General features: G+C 40.5%; 1 protein-coding gene across 5 annotated transcripts in view; it reads left to right on the top strand.

Moving 5' to 3' along the window:
• IL20RA (interleukin 20 receptor subunit alpha) overlaps positions 1-19837 on the top strand; it is a 43501-nt gene that overhangs the window by 10577 nt on the left and 13087 nt on the right. For all 5 annotated transcript variants that reach the window (XM_055265057.2, XM_063622335.1, XM_063622334.1 and 2 more), the window contains exon 2: positions 17036-17171. In XM_055265057.2, coding sequence (XP_055121032.2) covers positions 17036-17171 — 136 coding nt within the window. The remainder of the gene's footprint in view (positions 1-17035; positions 17172-19837) is intronic.

Genomic DNA, 19837 nt, shown 5'->3' with positions numbered 1-19837 from the left:
AAATCCAATAATAGCAAAATCCCATAGAAAGGATGATTTTTCTGAGTGGTAGTCATATAGTGGGTAGGAGTCAGGAGCTTTGTGACTGTAGGACACTGACCTCAAGATCATTGGCAGCCTCAACAAGCCACTGTGGTCTGCGGCTCTTTGCAATACTCACTCAAACCACAGTAATCAAAAGGCACACATTATGCTGTGGCTTCTGACATAAGTACTATTTACCACTTCCTGAGTCAACCCAGTCCAACTCTGTTAACTTTCATGAACAAGATCAAAGGGACTGTCTTGCCTGTTCCAGTATCCCAGTTGTTTCTGGAGGTGTTCCAATGAAACAGTGAATTGAATAGTGTCCTCTCAAAAGTAATTTCCACCTACAACCTCAGAATATGACCTGATTTGGAAGTAGAGTTTTTGCAGATGTAATTAGTTCAGAATTTTGTATTGGTGCATTCTCGCCTTGCTACAAAGAAATACCTGTGACTGGGAAATTTATAAAGAAAAGAAGTTTAATTGGCACCTGGTTCTACAGGCTACACTGGAAGCATGGTGCTGGCATCTGCTTGGCTTTTGGGGAGGCCTCAGGAAACTTACAATCATGGCAGAAGGCGGAAGGGGAGCAAGCATGTCACATGGCCTGAGCAGAAACTAGAGAGAGTGATGGTGGGGAGGTGCCACACACTTTAAACAACCAGATCTTGTGAGAACTCACTATCAGGAGAACAGCACCAAGGGGGTGGTGCTAAACCACTAATGCCCACTTTGTGGGCTTTCCATTCATGAGAAATCCACCCCCATGGTCCAATCACCTCCCACCAGGCCCTACCTCTTACACTGGGAATTTTTAGTACTTCAACATGAGATTTGGGCAAGGACGCATATCCAAACTATATTAGATTTCATGATGAAATTATCCCAGAATCAGGGTGGACTGGTGTCCTTGTAAGAAGAGGATGGGACTCAGAAAAGCCACATGAAGGCCAAGGTGGGCAGAGACTGGAGTGATGTTGCCATGAGCCAAGGAACACCTGGGGCCACCAGGAGCTGAAAGAGGCAAGGAAAGATTGTTTTCTAGAACCATCTGAGGGAGTGTGGCCCTGCTGACTCCTTGATATCAGACATCCAGCCTCTAGAGCTGTGAGATAATGAATCTCCATTGTTTTAAGCCACCTACTTTGTGGTACTTTGTTTTGGCAGCCTTAGGAAACTAATGCAAGGGACTTGAACTCTTCTTTGTGGGCATCTCTTCATTATTGCCCTGCTTTTATCCTGACTACTCTTGTTTTATATCTTGTGGCAAAATAATGTAAGTACCTCAAAGAGCCAGTCTTCTGCAAGGCCTGTTCAGCATGTGGAATCTCTGTTCATTTTACTGCATTTAGTTACACAACTTTATCAAGGCATAATTCAGCCTTGAAGAGGTCTGATCCTAGTCCTGGTCACCCTCAAAACAATTCGCCATTCTGATAGTGTTCTTGATGACTACTGAACACTTCCATCTTCCTGGTGTGTGATTGGAAAGTCTGAGATTCCAGTTGAGATCATGCCGTCAATCTCATTTGCCTCCAAATTCGGAGCAACAATCAGCAGAAGTAAATACTATTCATTATTTTCTTGAAAGTTAAAAGAAATGCAACATTGAAATTACTGTACACAAATGCTTCCACCGAAACAGAAAGTGAGAACTTGGAGCCAGGATCTCAGGGCCACGTGGAAAGAATAGCAATAGGGAAATCAGAGGATGGAAGTTCAGCCCCTCCTCATCCGCTGCCCCCTGTGGGCAAGTCACTTACCTTGAATGGGCTTTGGTTTTCTCATCTATGAAGGAGTAGGGTTCTATGATTTCTGAGGCCCAGAGATGACCACTGCCTGGGCAGTACCAGGCCATCACTTCACCTGCCTTGTGCCCTCCACCTGCCTGAGGGAACCTTCCCTGTCACTCTGTCCTTGGGGCTGGCCTCTGTACCCTGGTTCCCACCAGCTGTCTCCTGCCACTGAGACTAGCCCCTGCCTAACACATTTCTTACATTTCCCCCAGGAGACTCCCCACATTACCACCTATGCAACAACACAACAATCTTTTTCCTCTCCACAGAGCTTATTCTAATTCATACCAAGTGGATACCATACTGGATTTATTTTCTTTTTTTTTCTTTTCTTTTTTTTTTCTTTTTTGAAACAGAATCTTGCTCTGTCGCCCAGGCTGCAGTGCAGTGGCACAATCTTGGCTCACTACAACCTCTGCCTCCCAGGTTCAAGTGATTCTCATGACTCAGCCTCCCAAGTAGCTAGGATTACAGGCACATGCTCTGCCATGCCTGGCTAATTTTTGTATTTTTAGTAGAGATGGGGTTTCGCCATGTTGGCCAGGCTGGTCTAGAACTCCCGGCCCTAAGTGATCTGCCCACCTCAGCCTCCCAAAATGCTGTAACTACAGGCATGAGCCAACACACCCAGCCTCATACTGGATAACCATCCTTTTTCATTTTCTTGATCACAACCTGATACAGGATTATACGAAGGACATAGTTCTGTACAGTGAAGCATCACTTGATGATGGGGATACCTTCTCAGAAGTGTGTCCTTAGGCAATTTCATCCTTGTGCAAACATCATAGAATGTACTTGCCCAAACCTAAATGAAATAGCCTACCACCACACACCTAGGATATATGGCATAGCCAGTTGCTCCTAGGTTACCAACCTGTACTGCATGCTACTGTACTGAATACTGTAGGCATTTGTAACACAATGGTATTTGTGTATCTAAAAATAGATACACATCTTATATATACATCATCTTATGGGACCAGCATCATTGACTGAACGTCGTTATGCAGCGCATGACGTTATTTCTGAAGTGTGCAGTGGTTTAAGTTGATCTTTGAGCTAGCAGTGCAGTTACCCAGCTACACCCAGCTGTACATTGTATCATCCAGGGCCCCAGCAACAGCACTGTTTGTTAATTTATTGTGGCCGTTATGGGCTGAAAGGTAACTTGTGCAGGAAGGGTATCCAGCATAGGTGAGTGAATTGGATGTGCTTGGAGGAAATGGGCTGTTTTAAGTCTTTTGATGTCCACTGCCATTGGCCTGCCATTTGCCTGCTTCCCACAGATAAGTAATTTGTGGCAATGTGTATTACTGATAATAATGGCAGTGATTCATATAATAACAATAGTTACTGTTAATGGTAAGGAACAGTAAATATTTACAATGAATAGTAACTGTTGAGATGGGTGGCTGGGAGGAAATAAGTATAAAAGGTGAGAATGGGTACATAATAGTGGAGGAGGTGAAGGGGAGGTGATGCTGAAAGCATACTCCAGAGATGTCCAAGGAGTGTTTGAATCATCCCTGTACTGATCCACTGGGCAAATTGAAAAGTTACTACATCTGAATATCAGGAAACATTTTTTTTTCATTTTTTCCCTTTCAAAAAGAAAAAGAACAAACTCGTGGGGTTAATCAATAAACTAACATTATTTTCACTGCCTTTCTCAAATGATTGGTTAAGATTAAATCATTGGAGAAAGGCAACAAAAATAATGTTAGTTATTGCCTTGTCCCACTGTTCCTTTTTCTTTACTCTTTCTATCCCTCCTAAGGACAATGTCACATGTAAAAGTGTAAATTAAATACATAAATATAAAACTTTGGGATAGCTGATGATGGGGACATATGGTCTTTATGAGTAAAGGAGGCACCCAGAAGTGTGTGTCATGAGGGAAAAGAGTTACACTGTTTTTCATCCCATTAATTTTATTTATTATTTGCCACATAGCCTTGCTGTTGCTTTTCAGCTTACTGAAGTACTTACTGATATATGCATTGAAAACTGGTGGCCGAGCATGGTGGCTCACGCCTGTCATCCCAACAGTTTGGGTGGCTGAGGTAGGAGGATCGCTTGAGCCCAAAAGTTTGAGACCAGCTTGGGCAACATTAGTGAGACCCCGTCTCTACAAAACAATGTTTTAAAACTTAGCCAGGCATGGTGGCATGCATCTGTAGTCCCAGCTACTCAGGAGACTGAGGAGGGAGGATCACTCGAGCCCAGGATTTTGAGGCTGCAGTGAGCTATGATCATGCCACTGCACTCCAGCCTGGGTGATAGAGTCAGACTCTGTCTCAAAAAAAAAAAAAAAAAAAAAATCACAAACTGCTGACATTTTCCACCATAATTCTTTAATGAAAATGAAAGAATCTCTATTTTCCTCCCTTTCTCTAATGCTCTTTTGTCCATCATTTACCATTTAATCGTTTCTGCCTCATTTTTTTACTTTTTCTGTTATTTGTTTCTTGCACTTTTATCTTGTTGACTTTCCTTCTGAAAATTTCAAGTCATGAAGATATTAATGGAAGAATTGCATTGCCTCTAGGAGAATAAAAAGAAGTACTAGTGTTGAAAATGATTTGAGGAATAAAGTGTCGATATTTAAGAAATAGTTACTGACTGAACTTGGAATTTCCAACAGCTCTTCTTTTCAGTACTTTAGTGGTCCCAAACAGTTTGTCTTTGACCTTTTTCTTTCTTTTATATTTTCCCTTCTGAGGCATATTATCAAGTAGTAAAGATTTCAACCCACATTCAAATCTACTTTTCCAGTTACTATGATGATCATTACTACCAATTGAGACACTGGAGATTATAACATGTGAAGAACATTAGGTAGTCACTCTCAAAAAGTTTATTTTATTTTATTTTGAGATGCAGTCTCACTCTGTTGCCCAGGCAGGAGTGCAATGGAGCGATCTCAGCTCTCTACAACCTCTGCCTCCCAGGTTCAGGCAATTCTTCTGTCTCAGCCTCTTGAGTAGCTGAGACTAGAGTCACACACCGCCATGCCTGGCTAATTTTGTATTATTAATAGAGATGGAGTTTCACCATATTGGTTAGGCTGATCTCGAACTCAGGTGATCTGCGCACCTTGGCCTCCGAAAGCGCTGGGATTACAGGTGTAAGCCACCGTACCTGGCCCAAAAAGTTTATTTTCTAAAAGGTAAGGGAAGAGCTTTATATAATCTAAGAGATGACATAAAGTAGTGGGACTGGTTTTCTAACAATGGGGCTGGCTTATACAAATTAATAATAGTCTTATGGGAGGCTACACACAAAAATCTCACAACAATGAATTTCATAAGCTCCCTTTTCTCAGTTGCAGGTACATCTTGGCACACACTGCTCAGAATATCCCACTGAGTGGCAAACTTTCAACTTGGGGGAATGAATTTTATTGTTGAAAGCATTCAAAGCCACTTTCCACAAGTTTGGGTGATCAAGCTGGAAAATGTTATATTGAGCAAAAACAAGATGTAACTATTTAAAAAATGAGATTGAATTTTTTTGCATGTTTCTAAGCTACCTTTGAAGATAATTGTAGCTGAAAGGAAGCATCCCTCAAATGCCATGAGCTAAGAAGTATCATGAGAATAATCATAAACCCTCCCAAGTAAACGACTTTGAAGATACACACTCTTTTTAGTGGGTAAAATTCAATAGATTTATTTTATTTTAAATAGTCTCTATGTTAAAGTCTTACTTGCTATGAAGCATCAACAGCAAAATACTAAAAAAAACATGTTTAAGCGCGTAGATTTACTTACTGAGGTGTGGCCATAAAGAAATAACACCAATTTTTCTGTATGACTTATGTATTGCTCATCCATATAAATGTGCAGGTACCTGGCAGAGAAAGTATATATTGATGGGTTGTGCCCCAGACTCAGAAAATATCTCCTCCATGAGAGCAGGGCCTTCTGTCAATTTCTTTTTTTTTTTTTTTTTAGATGGAGTCTCACTCTGTCACCCAGGCTGGAGTGCAGTGACGCAATCTCAGCTCACTGCAACCTGTCTCCCGGGTTCAAGCGATTCTCCTGCCTCAGCCTCCCAAGTAGCTGGGACTACAGGGGCACGCCACCATGCCCAGCTAATTTTTGTAATTTTAATAGAGACAGGGTTTCACCATGTTGGCCAGACTGGTCTTGAACTCCTGACCTCAGGTGATCCAACCACCTCGGCCTCCCAGAGTGCTGGGATTATAGGCGTGAGCCACTGCGCCCAGCCCTTCTGTCTATTTCTGTCCTCAACTGTACCCCCGTGCCTATCATATATTCTACTTCTAGCCCATAGTAGGTGCCAGTAACTATTTGTCACACGAATATAACTATGAACAGTTCCGCCAGGAAAAGTTTAAAAGAATAATACTTGAGTTTACCTCATTGACTTTCTTATATCTTTCCTTAGAAGCTACAATCTTTAATATGCAAAATTGATCTTGGTCATATAATCTTTTCTTCCCACAACACTGTACTTGGGAGCATTTCCCACTCACCTAAATGTAAGTATCCCAGGTGAGAGCCCCGTCTTGGCCAACACCCTTGGGCCTGAGCATCCACCAAATGGCTGAAAAACCATGGGCAAGTCATTCAAGCTCCCTGGGCCTCTATCCACTAAGCTGTAAAATGAGGATAGTAACTTTGGAGGACAATACTGAGCAAATAATTACTGAGCTCTTTGTGCCGGGCACTGTTCCAGGAGCTCTGTGTGAAGAATCTTAATCATTGCAACAAGCCTAAGAGGTAGATAGTACTGTTCCATTTTCCAAATGGGGAAATTGAGGCACAGAGGTTAAGTAACTGGCTTGAGGGCGCATAGCTGGTAAGATGTAGAGCATGGAGTAGGCTCCAGTGTGACTCTAGAACTTTTGTTCTGGAATCTCTCCCTGAACTACTCACATAAACAATTACTAGAAACCACTGGGTTAGGGCAGTTGGCAGTACATTGTAAGAGCGCACCGGTCCAGCAATTAGTCAGAGCAATAATAGTGAGGTGGTGGTTAGGGGAAGACAATCAAGTGCAAAGGAACTAATGCTAGCACCAAATCGTGCTCTGTCCTTTATAGAAGACAGTTGTGCAGCTTTTCTTTCAGGTAGGTCCTCACTGAATCATATTGTAAGTGCTATTTAGAAGACATACTTTTCAGCCAGGCGTGATGGCTCATGCCTGTAATCCCAGCACTTTGGGAGGCCAAGGCGGGTGGACCACCTGAGATCAGGAGTTTGAGGCCAGCCTGGCCAACATGGTGAAACCCCATCTCTACTAAAAATACAAAAATTAGCTGGGCATGGTGGCAGACGCATGCAAACCCAGCTACTCAGGAGGCTGAGGCAAGAGAATCGCTTGAACCTGGGAGGCGGAGGTTGCAGTGAGCCAAAATCACGCCACTGCACTCCAGCCTGGGCAACAAGAGTGACACTCCATCTCAAAAAAAAAAGAAGAAGAAGACTTACTTTTTGTGGGAGCTTGATATATAATTAGGAAGAAGAAGGGAGATCAATTAATATTTTTCAAGAGAAAGGGTTTGTAACTTGGGACAGAAGAAAACATGCCGTTCCTTTCAGCATGATGAAATTAAAACAATGCTGAAGATAATCTATGTGAAGGCAGTCATACCTGTTTTGCTCTTTGGCGGTTAGAATGTCATTGTTTACACCATCTGCTTCCTGAAATTAGTCAATCATCCCCTGGTGTTTTTGTACTGCCTTTTAACCTTGTTCCCACAGTAGAAAATTCACCTGGGATGGAAATTTTCTTTCCCTACAAGCCTATGAAGGTATTTTCCTATTTAAAAATACACATAAAATATGTAGCAACCACTTGCCATGCCATGGGTTACTGTGCCTTCATTAAAACGCAGCTGTTGAGTATCTTCTGACTGTGCAGATCCTGTGTGTAATGTAAGCTTACCAAGGTGATTTCAAGCTACGCAGATTTGGTAGTTCAAGCTGTTCCGCTTCAACTCAATGCTCATGTGAATCTAGGATCTGCCATGATTTATGTCAGCCCCAAGAGTTCCTGGTCAGTTCATTTCCAAAGCATTTATTTGCCAGACACTGAGAATACAAAGACCTTATAAGACCTGGTGTCCAACAGATCAGAGCCTCTGATTCCTTCACAGCTTCAGCTTTAGAAGGGTAAAGGGGGTAGGACATCTGGGGACCTTTTCTGAGCAAGGTGGAGCAGGGCTTCTGAAATGCTAAGGCTGCACCAGTTGGTCATAAGCTTCAGAAACTTGAATGGTCCCAAAGGGGAGTCTCCAGAAGTGATCACATTTGGCTCTCCAGTCTCTTGCGATTTGTTTGCTTTCTGTACTGGTTAATGAATGTGCTGGCCATAGGGAAGTCTAAATGCCTCAGCCACAAAAGAGAGGTTGGGTTAACCACAAAGGCTGATTACCCTGGCTGTTTATGAGTTCACCCTGAGAACCTTAGCCTTTTAACTGGTGTTCATCAGTCAGTCACGTATGTATAGGCTTTTCCTTGAGTACAACAAAAAAGAAATAACTTTTACTGTCAGACATATAATTAAAACTGTAACATACTTAGAGGACAACCCTAGTATTCACTTTGAAGCCATTAGGAAAAGGTCATAAACCATTTTGCTATACTTACAGACCTGTATTCAAGGTAACTCTTAGAACCAATGTAGCAGCCGCATTTTATAAAACTCCACTAATGATAAATTTACCCATTTAGATCTGTCCTCTTAATCCATTATCTTCCTACTGGAAGGACCTAAGAGCAAACAGAGGACTTTTTCCTTTGGAGCTAGAGCGTAAATGAAGCTGGGCTAGAAGAATTTCCCAAAGGCCAAATGCGTTAGTTCATTCCAGCTGCTAGAACAGAATGTGATAGATTGAATGAATTATAAACAACAGTAGTTTATTTCTCACACTTCTAAGGCTGGGAAGTCCAAGATTAAGGCAGATTTGGTGGATGGGAGGGCCCACTTCCTGGTTCATAGATGGTCATCTTCTCACTATGTCCTCACATGTTGGGAGGGGTGAGGGACCTCTCTGGGGCCTCTTTTATAAGGGCACTAATCCCACTCATGAGGGCTCTGCCCTTATGACCTAATTACCCCCCAAAGGCCCCACCTCCAAACACCATATATTGGGTGTTAGGATTTAACCTGTGAATTTTTTGGTGGGGAGAAGGAAAACACATTCCATTTATGGTGCCAAGGTATAATATAATGAAAGGGAAATAAACACTGAGAGGGGACACAAATCTTGATGTTGCTTACAAGCTACAGGAAATCAATCATTACCTCGAAGTTCATTAAATGGATAGTTCCTTGCCAACTCCTCACAGCTTTGTGAAGGCAGAGGCCATCTTTAACCCACAACTCAAAGGGGCATCCTCACATATCCTTCCATCGTTCAAAGCTCAAAGGGAGTCCAGAGTTGATGCTCCTTCCCTCAGTCTTCTGAGTTCTGCCTCCTCTGGAAAGATCAGTCTCCTGACCAGATGTCTGTGGTCAGGATTGCTCACTTTAGTGGAGACCACACATACCCTACACATCACAGCACAGTCATGTCATTGAAATAGCACAAGCCAATATTTATTCAATGATGCACACATGGAAGACCAAGGGGTCTCTTAGTTCCAAAAGAATACTGGAGGCGGAAGGGACCTAAACTGCAAAGGTGTGAAAAAACAGGGTAGGTTCAGGTATTGAAGGTATTTTGGTGTGTCTGGTGAACACGGTGCATTTGGCAGAATTGCAAAAGGAGACGTTGGACCTGCCCATCTGAAGAATTTGTGTACCAAACCAAAGTCATGATGTTCTGGCACTCCCCAAACATAAAACTATGTGCACCAATCCAATGGCTTTTTAATTTGAGATGTGAAATCTCAGATATCTCAGAGAATCAGAGCCGTGCTTCCAGACCATAAATCTATTTGTTAAAATGCATTTGTTACCCATAAATTGGCACACATTTCCTGATAGCAACGTGGGTGTGACATGTTTTCACTTTGGTGTTGATTCAATGACCTTATCAGTACTAGCAGGTTAGAAAATTGATTTCTCTCCACTGAAACGTTTATTCCGGAATGTCTTTCATCGTGCTTTTCAAACATGAAACAAACACAGTGCCTGAAAACTTTGCAAATTTTTTTAAACAAAAGAGAATACTAGTTATCAAATCGTATTTCTTTTTTAAATGTACTATTTCTTTTCCTTTAAAAGCGCTAACTCTTGTTGTGTTTTCGTTTTTTGGTAGAGTCTCACTCTGCCACCCAGCCTGGAATGCAGTGGTGCGATCTTGGCTCACTGCAACCCCCACCTCCTGCGTTCAAGCAATTCTCCTGCCTCAGCCTCCCAAGTAGCTGGGATTACAGGTGCCTGCCTCTGTATCTGGCTAATTTTTGTATTTTTAGTAGAGACAGTGTTCCACCATGTTGGCCAGGCTGGTCTCAAACTCCTGACCTCAAGTGATCCGCCTGCCTTGGCTTTCCTAAGCGCTGGGATTACAGGTGTGAGCCCACACACCCGGCCTAATTCTATTTTTTAATCACTTCTTTGCATCATCAAAATAGATAAAAGCATGAGTATTCCTTGCTAGATCTTCAACTGTTAATTTTACTTGCACAGCACAGCCACTCTCTTCCTGATGGGACCTGTGCAGTTCTGCTTCATCGGCAGGTCCCACTTCTAGTTTGAAACTTGAGCTCCAAGCTTCCCACGCAACTCCCCCTCCACAGCCTGCATCTTGGTGCACAATGGGGCTACTGCAGTTATGGTCTCACTGGCTTCTCCCTTCTCCTCTTGGTCTATCCAGTCTTTTCTCCCTTCAGCAGTGAAGTGATCCATTTGAAATATAAATAGGTTCACATTTTCCCCTGCAGCAAAGGATTCAATACTTTCTCATGAATTTCAAATATAAACCAGACTTTTTCCCAGAGTTTAGAGAGATGGGGGAATCTAGCTCCTTTGTACTCCTTAGATTTCATCTCGGCCACTGTCCTCTTTGTCAGCTTTCCAAACTGATCTTTTGACAGTTCCAAAGACACTGTCTTTTTGGATAGGCCCTTTCCCATCTCGGGAGTCTCTGCCTAGAACACTGCCCTCTCCTAAGGCCCTGTGTATTTACAGGTTCTGTGACCCACCACTCCAGCCTTACTCCCTTGCTTAGTCTGATCACCAAATTTTTATGTATACATTTGTTTTTGTTTTTTACTTTTTAATGATGTCTCTCTTCCTACTTCCCTAGAAGCTCTGCAAGGGCAGGAACTTACCTGTCTATTCACCATAAGGTATCCACATGGTAGGCACTGTGTTAGTACTCAAGGGCTGCCATAGCAAAGTACCACTGGGTTGCTTAAAACAACACAATTTATTCTCTCACAGTTTTGGAAGCTAGAAATCAAAATCAAGGGTTGGCAGCACCACACTCCTTCTGAAGACTAGAGGAGCCTGCTTCCTTGCCTCTTCCAACTCCTGGTGGTCCCAGGCATTTTTGGCTTGTAGGTGCATCACTCCAGTCCTTCGTCTTCACATGGCATTCTCCTTGTGTCTCTGTGTCTTCCCATGGCTGTCTTCTTATAAGGATATCTGTTATACTGAATCAGGAGCCCACCTGACTTCAGTATGATCTCATGTTAACGGTATCTGCAACAACTCCATTTCCAAATCGGTCACATTCTGAAGTACTCAGAGGTTAGGACTTTAATATATATTTTATTTTTATTTATTTGTTTTTGCAAGAGATACCCATAAGCGTACCCAATAAATATGAGTTGAATGACTGAATAAGATGAGTGTCGAACTGATGTTTCTCATCAATACAGATAGGATTGACTATAGTATGATTTATATGGGAGACAAAGAGCTAAAGTCCAAGGCCAAGGTGAAATATGTGTATCCATATCTATAAATTTAACTGTGGTTTCAAATTAATAGAAATCCTGTTCTCAGCAACTAAACATAAACCAGCGTAGAGTCCAACACAGTCTTCTAGGAATCCCTACCTTTGTGGTCACCATATCATCTGGAGAATGTGTCAAAAGAGGAGGAGTTTCCGCTTGCATTCCCTAGGACCAGATAAGGGAGGACATATTCTAGCAGGAAAAGGAACGGACCTCCTGTGACAAAATGTGGTGGGATCCCAAAAAATTTACTGAATAGATTAGTATCTAACATTTTTAAATTCCCAAATTATTTGATGTATTAATATCATAGATTAATACATGTTTTCTCGTGAGCCTTTTCTTATCTTTAAATTCTGTTTAAATTCTACTTGGTTTACAACGCTGGCATGTGAGTGAGGAGGTTAAGAGTGTGGGTTCTGAACTCAGCTCCTCCACTTACTAGCTGTGTGAATTTGTGGCAACTTACTAAACTCCTCTGTGCCTTAGTTTCCTCATCTGTATAACAGAGATGATAACAATAGTACCTACCATAGGGCTGTGATGGAAACTGAATGAGTTGGTTTGTGTAAAGCACATAGACCATGCTGGCTGTGTGGTAAGGATTTAGTGTTAGCAACTATTTTTATTATATGCCAACCAACTTGCTCGTATCGACTGAATACATTTTAACATATAAAGGCTTTCACAATATTTATTATTTTTATTAAAACAGGGCCTCTTAGCCTGTCATAAGTGGATCCCACTTTCAACATTTTATTTTTTGAGACAGAATCTCGCTCTGTTGCCCAGGCTGGAGTGCAGTGGCTCTGTGCAACCTCTGCCATCCTGGTTCAAGTGATTTTCCTGCCCCAACCTCCCAAGTAGCTGGGACTACAGGTGCCCACCACCATGCCAGCTAATTTTTGTTTCTTGTGTTTTTTTTGCTAGAAACAGGGTTTCACCATGTTGCCCAGGCTGGTCTCGAACTCCTGACCTCAAGTGATCTACCTGCCTTGGCCTCCCAAAGTGCTGGGGTTACAGGTGTGAGATACCACGCCTGGCCACAACATTATTTTTAATCATACCCAAACGTATGATACCATTTCCAAGTGAAACCAGAACTAATCCAAAGGAACAAGCAGTCCATGTAAGAGAATTAACTCCTCTTTGCAGAAAAGTCAAACCTCTCTGTAGTAAGAACCATCTATTTCCATTGATCAAAGACACATTATTAAAAGTCCATAATTAACAAAATACTACTAATCCACAGCAATTTATAAACATCTATTTCTGAAAATAAAATGTCGGCAAGCAGAGAGACAAGATGTGCTTTGCCTAATCTAAGGAAAGATGACTAACATGGCTTAATTTGTTCTGACTTAAGAAAAAAAAAAAGGTTTCAAAACCAGCAGACCATGTTATAACAGGAATATTTTGTGTCCTGGAGAGATTTAGAGATGGGCTGATATCAAGACGTGACCTACTTTTCTCATAACAGGTCTGCCCCTGAATAATAGTTTGATTTATTGACAACAGGATGATCCAAAACTGAAACATTTTCTGCCTCTGCCATCAGAAAGATAATGTCAATCCAAAGGAAGAACCTGCAGGTCTAAAAGCTGTAGTATTTTTTCCCCAGATACAGTGTACAAAATATAACATTCATTTTTAAGTGGATTTCTGTTAAAGATGTTTATTACTCTGAAACCTTGTCAGTGTATTTGCGATGAGCTTAACTAAGCATTTGTTTTTTAAAAAAAAATTCAAAAAGTTTTTACTGTGATCTTCACTTGCTATTAAAAAGATAGTAAGTTTCTGGTCTTCTCCTTGGTAGTTTTTAATTTTCTTCATAAACATAAAATCAAACTATTAGAAAGAACATTTCTCAAAATTGTTAAGGTAAGTGCCATTTATTAAATTATTGGGAATGGAGGATTTTTTTTTTAGTGATTGGTCTGTCTTAGATGCTTTCAGTTTTAGAATCATTGTTGTATTCATTCTCTAATATTAAGTAACAAATTACCTTACACTTAATAGCTTTAAACAACAAATATTATCTCACATGTTTTTTGAGGGTCAGGATTCCAGTAAGGGCTTAGCCAAGTGGTTTTGGCTGAAGGTCTTTCGCAAGAGTGTAGTCAAGAGGCAAGCTGGGGCTGCAGTCATCCAAAGGCTGGACTGGGGTCGGAGGATCCACTTCTGAGATCACTAACGTTCCTCTTGGCAGGAGGCTTCACTCAGTTCTTCAGCAGCTTTGGGAAGCCTCAGTTACTTTGCCACATGGGCATCCACAGGGCCACTCACAACAAAGCAACTGGTGTTGCCCATGCAAATGATCCAAGACAAAGAAAACAAGATAGAAGCCACAGTGCCTTTTATCACCTAATCTCAGAAGTGTCTTTTGTCATGGCTTTTGTCATATTTTATTGGACATGTAGACCAACCCAGGCACAATGTGGGAGAGAACGATACAACCTGTGAATGCCAAGAGGAAGGGATTATTGGAGGCCAGCTACCACAGTCATGGTGATAGATAACATTTACCCATAATATAGACGTGCAGGGGAGGCATACATAGTTCACAGCATTTATAATGAAATATATTCTCTTCTCAAAGAATAGAATGGCATAAGAACATTATTTTTTAATGTTATTATTGTCACATTATTCATTCTGTTGGTTTAATATCATTACCAGAGTTTGCTAACATTTCAACAAATGGCATAGCATTTGTGAAGGACCATTTAGACAATTACAAAGCATTAATCAAAATGTCTTCTGAATCAATGAACATTAATTATTGACAGCACATTCCAGAGTATAGTTTATTTCAGAAGAGAAAAAATGCTTTATTTCCTTATGACAGCAACCAAAAAAACTAAATTAAAATAAAATTGCCTATCTATTTCTTTTACTCCAAGTTGTTTCTCAAAACTTTTTTGGGTATGTTTTAGGCATCTTGAGAGTTCTGTCATTTGTTTACTCACATTAAAAAAACAAATAGGGCTGGGCGTGGTGGCTCATACCTATAATCCCAGCACTTTGGGAGGCCAAGATGGCAGGATCACCTGAGGTCAGGAGTTGGAGACCAGCCTGGCCAACATGGCAAAACCCCATCTCTACTATAAATACAAAAAAATTAGCCAGGCATGGTGGTGAGTGCCTGTAATCCCAACTACTTGGGAGGCTGAGGCAGGAGAATCATTTGAACCTGGGAAGTGGAGGTTGCAGTGAGCTGAGGTCATGCCACTGCACTCCAGCATGGGCGACAGAGTGAGACTCTGTCTCAGAAAAAAAAAAAAGAAGACAAATAGAATACAGTGTTGTAGAAGATAAAGATTTGTACAGATTGAACCTTGAGACGATATGCCTGGACTATACTATCTAAAATAACTTCTGTTTTCTATCTCCAAACTCATGTTGCCACAAACCAAAATGTTCAATTTCCTTTTCAGTTCTATAAAGCCGTGTTTTGACAATGTCTTCCACCAGTGATATTATAATACACAGTCTATTTTATTTTGTATAAGATGCTAACCACTCTTCATACATTAGGGCCATCTAAAAATGTAGGCCACAGCATTTTAGATCTGGAAAGATCCTTGGAAATTTTTATGTTAAATGGGTTCCGCATTTCTGAAGAGCTGAGAAGTGTTATACTCAATGTGCTGCCTCCCCATGTTCTGTTTTGTCTCCAAAAATCTGATTAAAATTGAGAACCTAGTAGTACCACAAAGCAGTATTAAATCGTTGATAAATATTCACTGTATGTAATCTCCAGAAAATACCAACATCACTTGCTACCCAATGGTTCCAAAGAATTACAAGAAGAAATCAAAGACTGATGTTGGGCAGGCTATGTCCTTTTGAGATTCCCTACCCCTAACACACACACACACACACACACACACACACACACACGCATGCACGCACACGGCAGTGGTCAATTGATTGTGCCTCTCTGTGAGTAATATTTTTTTAAAAAATAAAACTAAAATTTTTTTAAATGAGCAAGGTTAAAAGTAGGAGTCATTACAATTATAGCACAAGCATACCTACACTCAGCCATCTTTACACTAAAGAGCTAATTTTGCATAGAATCAGGGTGATATTACAAAGTTTAATTCTAAAGTAAATAATTTTTCTTTTCACTTGGCTTGCAAAATAACAATACATTGTATAGAACTAATCTTAACCAAAGATTACCTCACACATAATTCCTTTCTCTGATATTAGTCCCAGCTACTTTACTCAAGAATTATGATACTTAGCCAAGATTGGACCTGCCATCGGTGACTGAACTAAATTTTATTTCCTAAGTTTGATTTGCAGTATTAATATTTTGTATTTTTCAAGTTCATTGATTGACTAGAATGTGCATATTTGTGACAGGATAAGTTCTTCATAAAACCTGATTGGTTATCACTCTGTGCTTTGTGATCTTCCCAATATTTTAAATTAATATTTTGATTCCTACATATTACCACTGAATTTTTTCATTTACTTTAATTCAAGGCTTATCTTTGCTTTATTTTATAAGAAAGTAGCCTCTCCTTTCCTTTTCCAAGTTTTTAGTAGTTTCTCAATTCTTTACCATTTCTCCACAAGGATTTCTATAAATTAATCCTCTAGGATACAGTTTTTCTTAGAGTGCCCCTATGTGAACATACCAGTGTTTATTTCAATAAATCATCTTATTTCATTGGTTCCTTTTCTAATTATTGCTTTACTATATTCTTTAGTAAAGGCAGTCCCAATTCTAACCTTTGAAACTCTGGCCTCTCGGGGCCACCTACTCTAAATTTTATTTTTCTATCTAATAAAGAGATTGTTTTAGTTCTCTGCTGTGCATAACAAACTACCCCCAAAACTTAGTGGTTTAAAACAATCATTTTATTATTTCTTAAACTTCTGGAGATTAACTGGGGCTCTGCCAGATGATTCTTCTGCTGGTCTCACACGAGGTCTCTCATGCAGCTTCAGTCTGTGACAGAAGGGGCTAGAATGGCCACAGTGACTTCATTGTGGCCCCTTAATTAGAAGGCTGGGCTCAGCTGGGACACCAGGACAACTGAGCCTCTCTTCATGCAATCTCTCAGCATGGTCTCTCCAGCAAGTTAGCTGTTATTTTACATAGCAACTCGGGAATTTTGTTTGAAAAGCAAAAGTCCTGGCTTAGTCCCGGAGCCACCTCTGCCACATTCTCTTTTTCATTTCAGAGATGTTACACAGGGCATGCATACTGGAAGGTCATATTGGGGGCCATCTCTGGAGTCTCGCTGCTACAGGAATCATGTTTTCCTTTTCTACCACTAAGACCTCAATTCCTTTCTGCTCCTTTTTCAGTTTCCTGTGTCTCTGGTGGTTTGCCTAAACCTGCAAACATCACCTTCTTATCCATCAACATGAAGAATGTCCTACAATGGACTCCACCAGAGGGTCTTCAAGGAGTTAAAGTTACTTACACTGTGCAGTATTTCATGTAAGTTTCTTCTTTTCCTTTTGGCTAGCTTACAAACACAAGACTCAGACTCCTGTGAATTGTGCAGAGATAAACTCTCTGTGGTATTAAATGTGTTTGAAAGAGAGAAAAGTTTTAAATATTTCAGGTTAAGTTTTCTTGATGTTTTGTAAGATTAAATTAGAAAACAGTTTCTTCATGGAGACAGAGGCATTGGGGGGCTCAGGCAAGGTGAGGTTATTTAGACAGAGAAAAGAATAAAACATTATTAGGTGGCTGAGCAAACAAGGCAATCCATCATCTCTGAAATTTCTAAGCTGTTTGGAATTATAGGCATCCTTAGACTCCTTGAAACCGCGTGCACATTTTGTGTGATCAGCTGTTGCACTTAAAGATAGCAGTGAATAGACATTTCATCTGGCCCTCAAAACTCATTGCAAGCAGGAAAGAATGCAAAACAGATAGTCAGTGTCCATCTTCAGAGAAACAAAGGAAATGGTCACAACCCTGACCACAAACTAGGAACCATCCGAGCCAAATCCTGTGGAATCTGAAGAAAAACAGCTGCAGAAACTGAAAGCAAACCTATACCTTCCCAGCTCCAACCACAGGAAATGATTTCACAAAATAAGTGTCACAGTATGAAGAGGCCCACCTAACAATCTGAGAGCATGGAAATCTAAGGATTGCCACCACCAGAAATTAAGGAAATGTCCCCACGGACCCCCAGTTTGGTGCCACAGAATGTCAGAGACGGAGGAACTGAAATAGAAATCAGGCACACAGGACATGTCCATTGTGGAGGCCCTGTCACAGCCCAGGGAGAAGCTGGGAATGAGCCGGGGTCAGGAGGAAAGGGAGGTGGCACTGGCTGGGAGACAGCCTAGGAAGGTTACAACATCAGCCTCCTGCAGCCCAAAACCTGAGGGCAGACAGGCTTCCCAGGGAGCAAAGGGAATAATAGATTTGGTGAGAGGGTATTTGATGGAAACAGAAGTTTAAAATTATGGAGAGCATTGGCCCGACACAGTGGCTCTCACCTGTATCTCAGCACTTTAGGAGGCCGAGACTTCTGGATTGCATGAGCTCACAAGTTCGAAACCAACCTGGGCAACATGACAAAACCCTATCTCTACAAAAAATACAAAAATTATGGAGAGCAAAAGCTCATTATCTGAGTCCTATTCTTATATCCATTTGCCTGTTCAACAAACAGCTGGCCCCACTCAAAGAGTAATAGTCCCAAGGGAACTAGCATAGCGCCTATTCATAATTACTGGAATAGGGAAAGAGGAAAAAAGAATGCAAGTTTCCAGAAAGCTTTGCTATGGAAGTAAGGAAGAATTAAAATAAATAACAGTCCATAATTTTGTTAGAGTGCATAAACAACAGGATCTGTAAAGGTAAAACTCAAAGAAGAGAAAACAGTGAAAGAAGAGATTCTAAGACAACAGGGAGAACATGCTTTTTTTTAAGGAAGTGTGCAGAGCTTAGGAAAATGCTGGCATATAAAAATACTGTATCAAGGTGAAAAACCTGTTAGAGCTAAGGGATAGTAATGGTTGAACAGGTAATAAAGACTGTTTGGAACTGTGTATCATAAATGTGTGGTATGTCTAGAAAAATTTGGTAAAAACAATAGCAAGACATATCCTGGTGAAGTTATTGGACTTTAAGATATTTAAATGACTCATGGCCATTTTAGCAAAAGCAGAACTCAAGTTGGGAGAAAGGGAGAATTTCACTCTGGCAACACTCAATAGAATATATCTTGTGAGGAAAAGACAAGCGTAACCTAAGACTCTTACTAAGTTCAGTAGACTGGTGTTTGGAAGCAGGTGGGAACTCAGGAGATCACTTTTCTGAGACCTTCCTGGAGGATGAGGTGGAGCACTAACTAAAGATGACCTCCAGCTAACAGAGAGATAAAGACAAACCCAAAAGAAGAACTTAGTGATGACAAAAAGACGGGTAGCATGCATGGAATTCATCTAAATGTAGAACTAAGACTAAATAGTGATGGAAATGTAATTATAGAAGTTTCTTAGAAATAATTTGAATTTAAACAATAATATAAGGTGGAAAAGGGGGGGAAACTATAAGTGCACTGATTTTCATAGCCAGAAGCCATTAAATGTCATCTAAAATGACAATATTTTATTATTTTAATAATTAACCTCTCAATATTTTTCACAAACCATTTTCTTAATTTAAAAGCTCTTTTAGGAACAAATATCTCTTGTGATGACAAACATTTGCACTTCTGTAGTTCCTTTAATCTCACTTCAATTTCTTTTTTCTATCAAAGTTCAAGGCACACTGAATTGACTACTTTTATTAAAACCATATGTATGGTATAATCTAATTTTTGTCCATCTATTTTGCTATCATATCGTCCTTCTGTTTACACAGAAGCACAATGAGATATCCAGAATCACACACACCAAATGTTCCAGGGTAATGGGTTTTAGGATGATTTGTTTCTCTTTTGATTATACTTTCTGAATTGTTTGTTTGAATTAAAAAACATTTACCATATTTTCAAAAAAGAATAAAGTCAGTTTTGTCTTTGAAAAAAAAATTCAGATCACTAAAACCAGTGAAAGACTTAACAGTGACTCACAGTGACCTCATTTATCCAGAACCTCGTTCTCATTTCCAAGGAGTTTCTCAGGAGCCAGTGTTAG

The sequence above is a fragment of the Symphalangus syndactylus genome, chromosome 2, assembly GCF_028878055.3.
Source record: "Symphalangus syndactylus isolate Jambi chromosome 2, NHGRI_mSymSyn1-v2.1_pri, whole genome shotgun sequence".
Taxonomy (NCBI): domain Eukaryota; kingdom Metazoa; phylum Chordata; class Mammalia; order Primates; family Hylobatidae; genus Symphalangus; species Symphalangus syndactylus.
The sequence above is the reverse complement of the archived record's forward strand: the minus strand, read 5'-3'. Positions and strand labels throughout refer to the sequence as shown.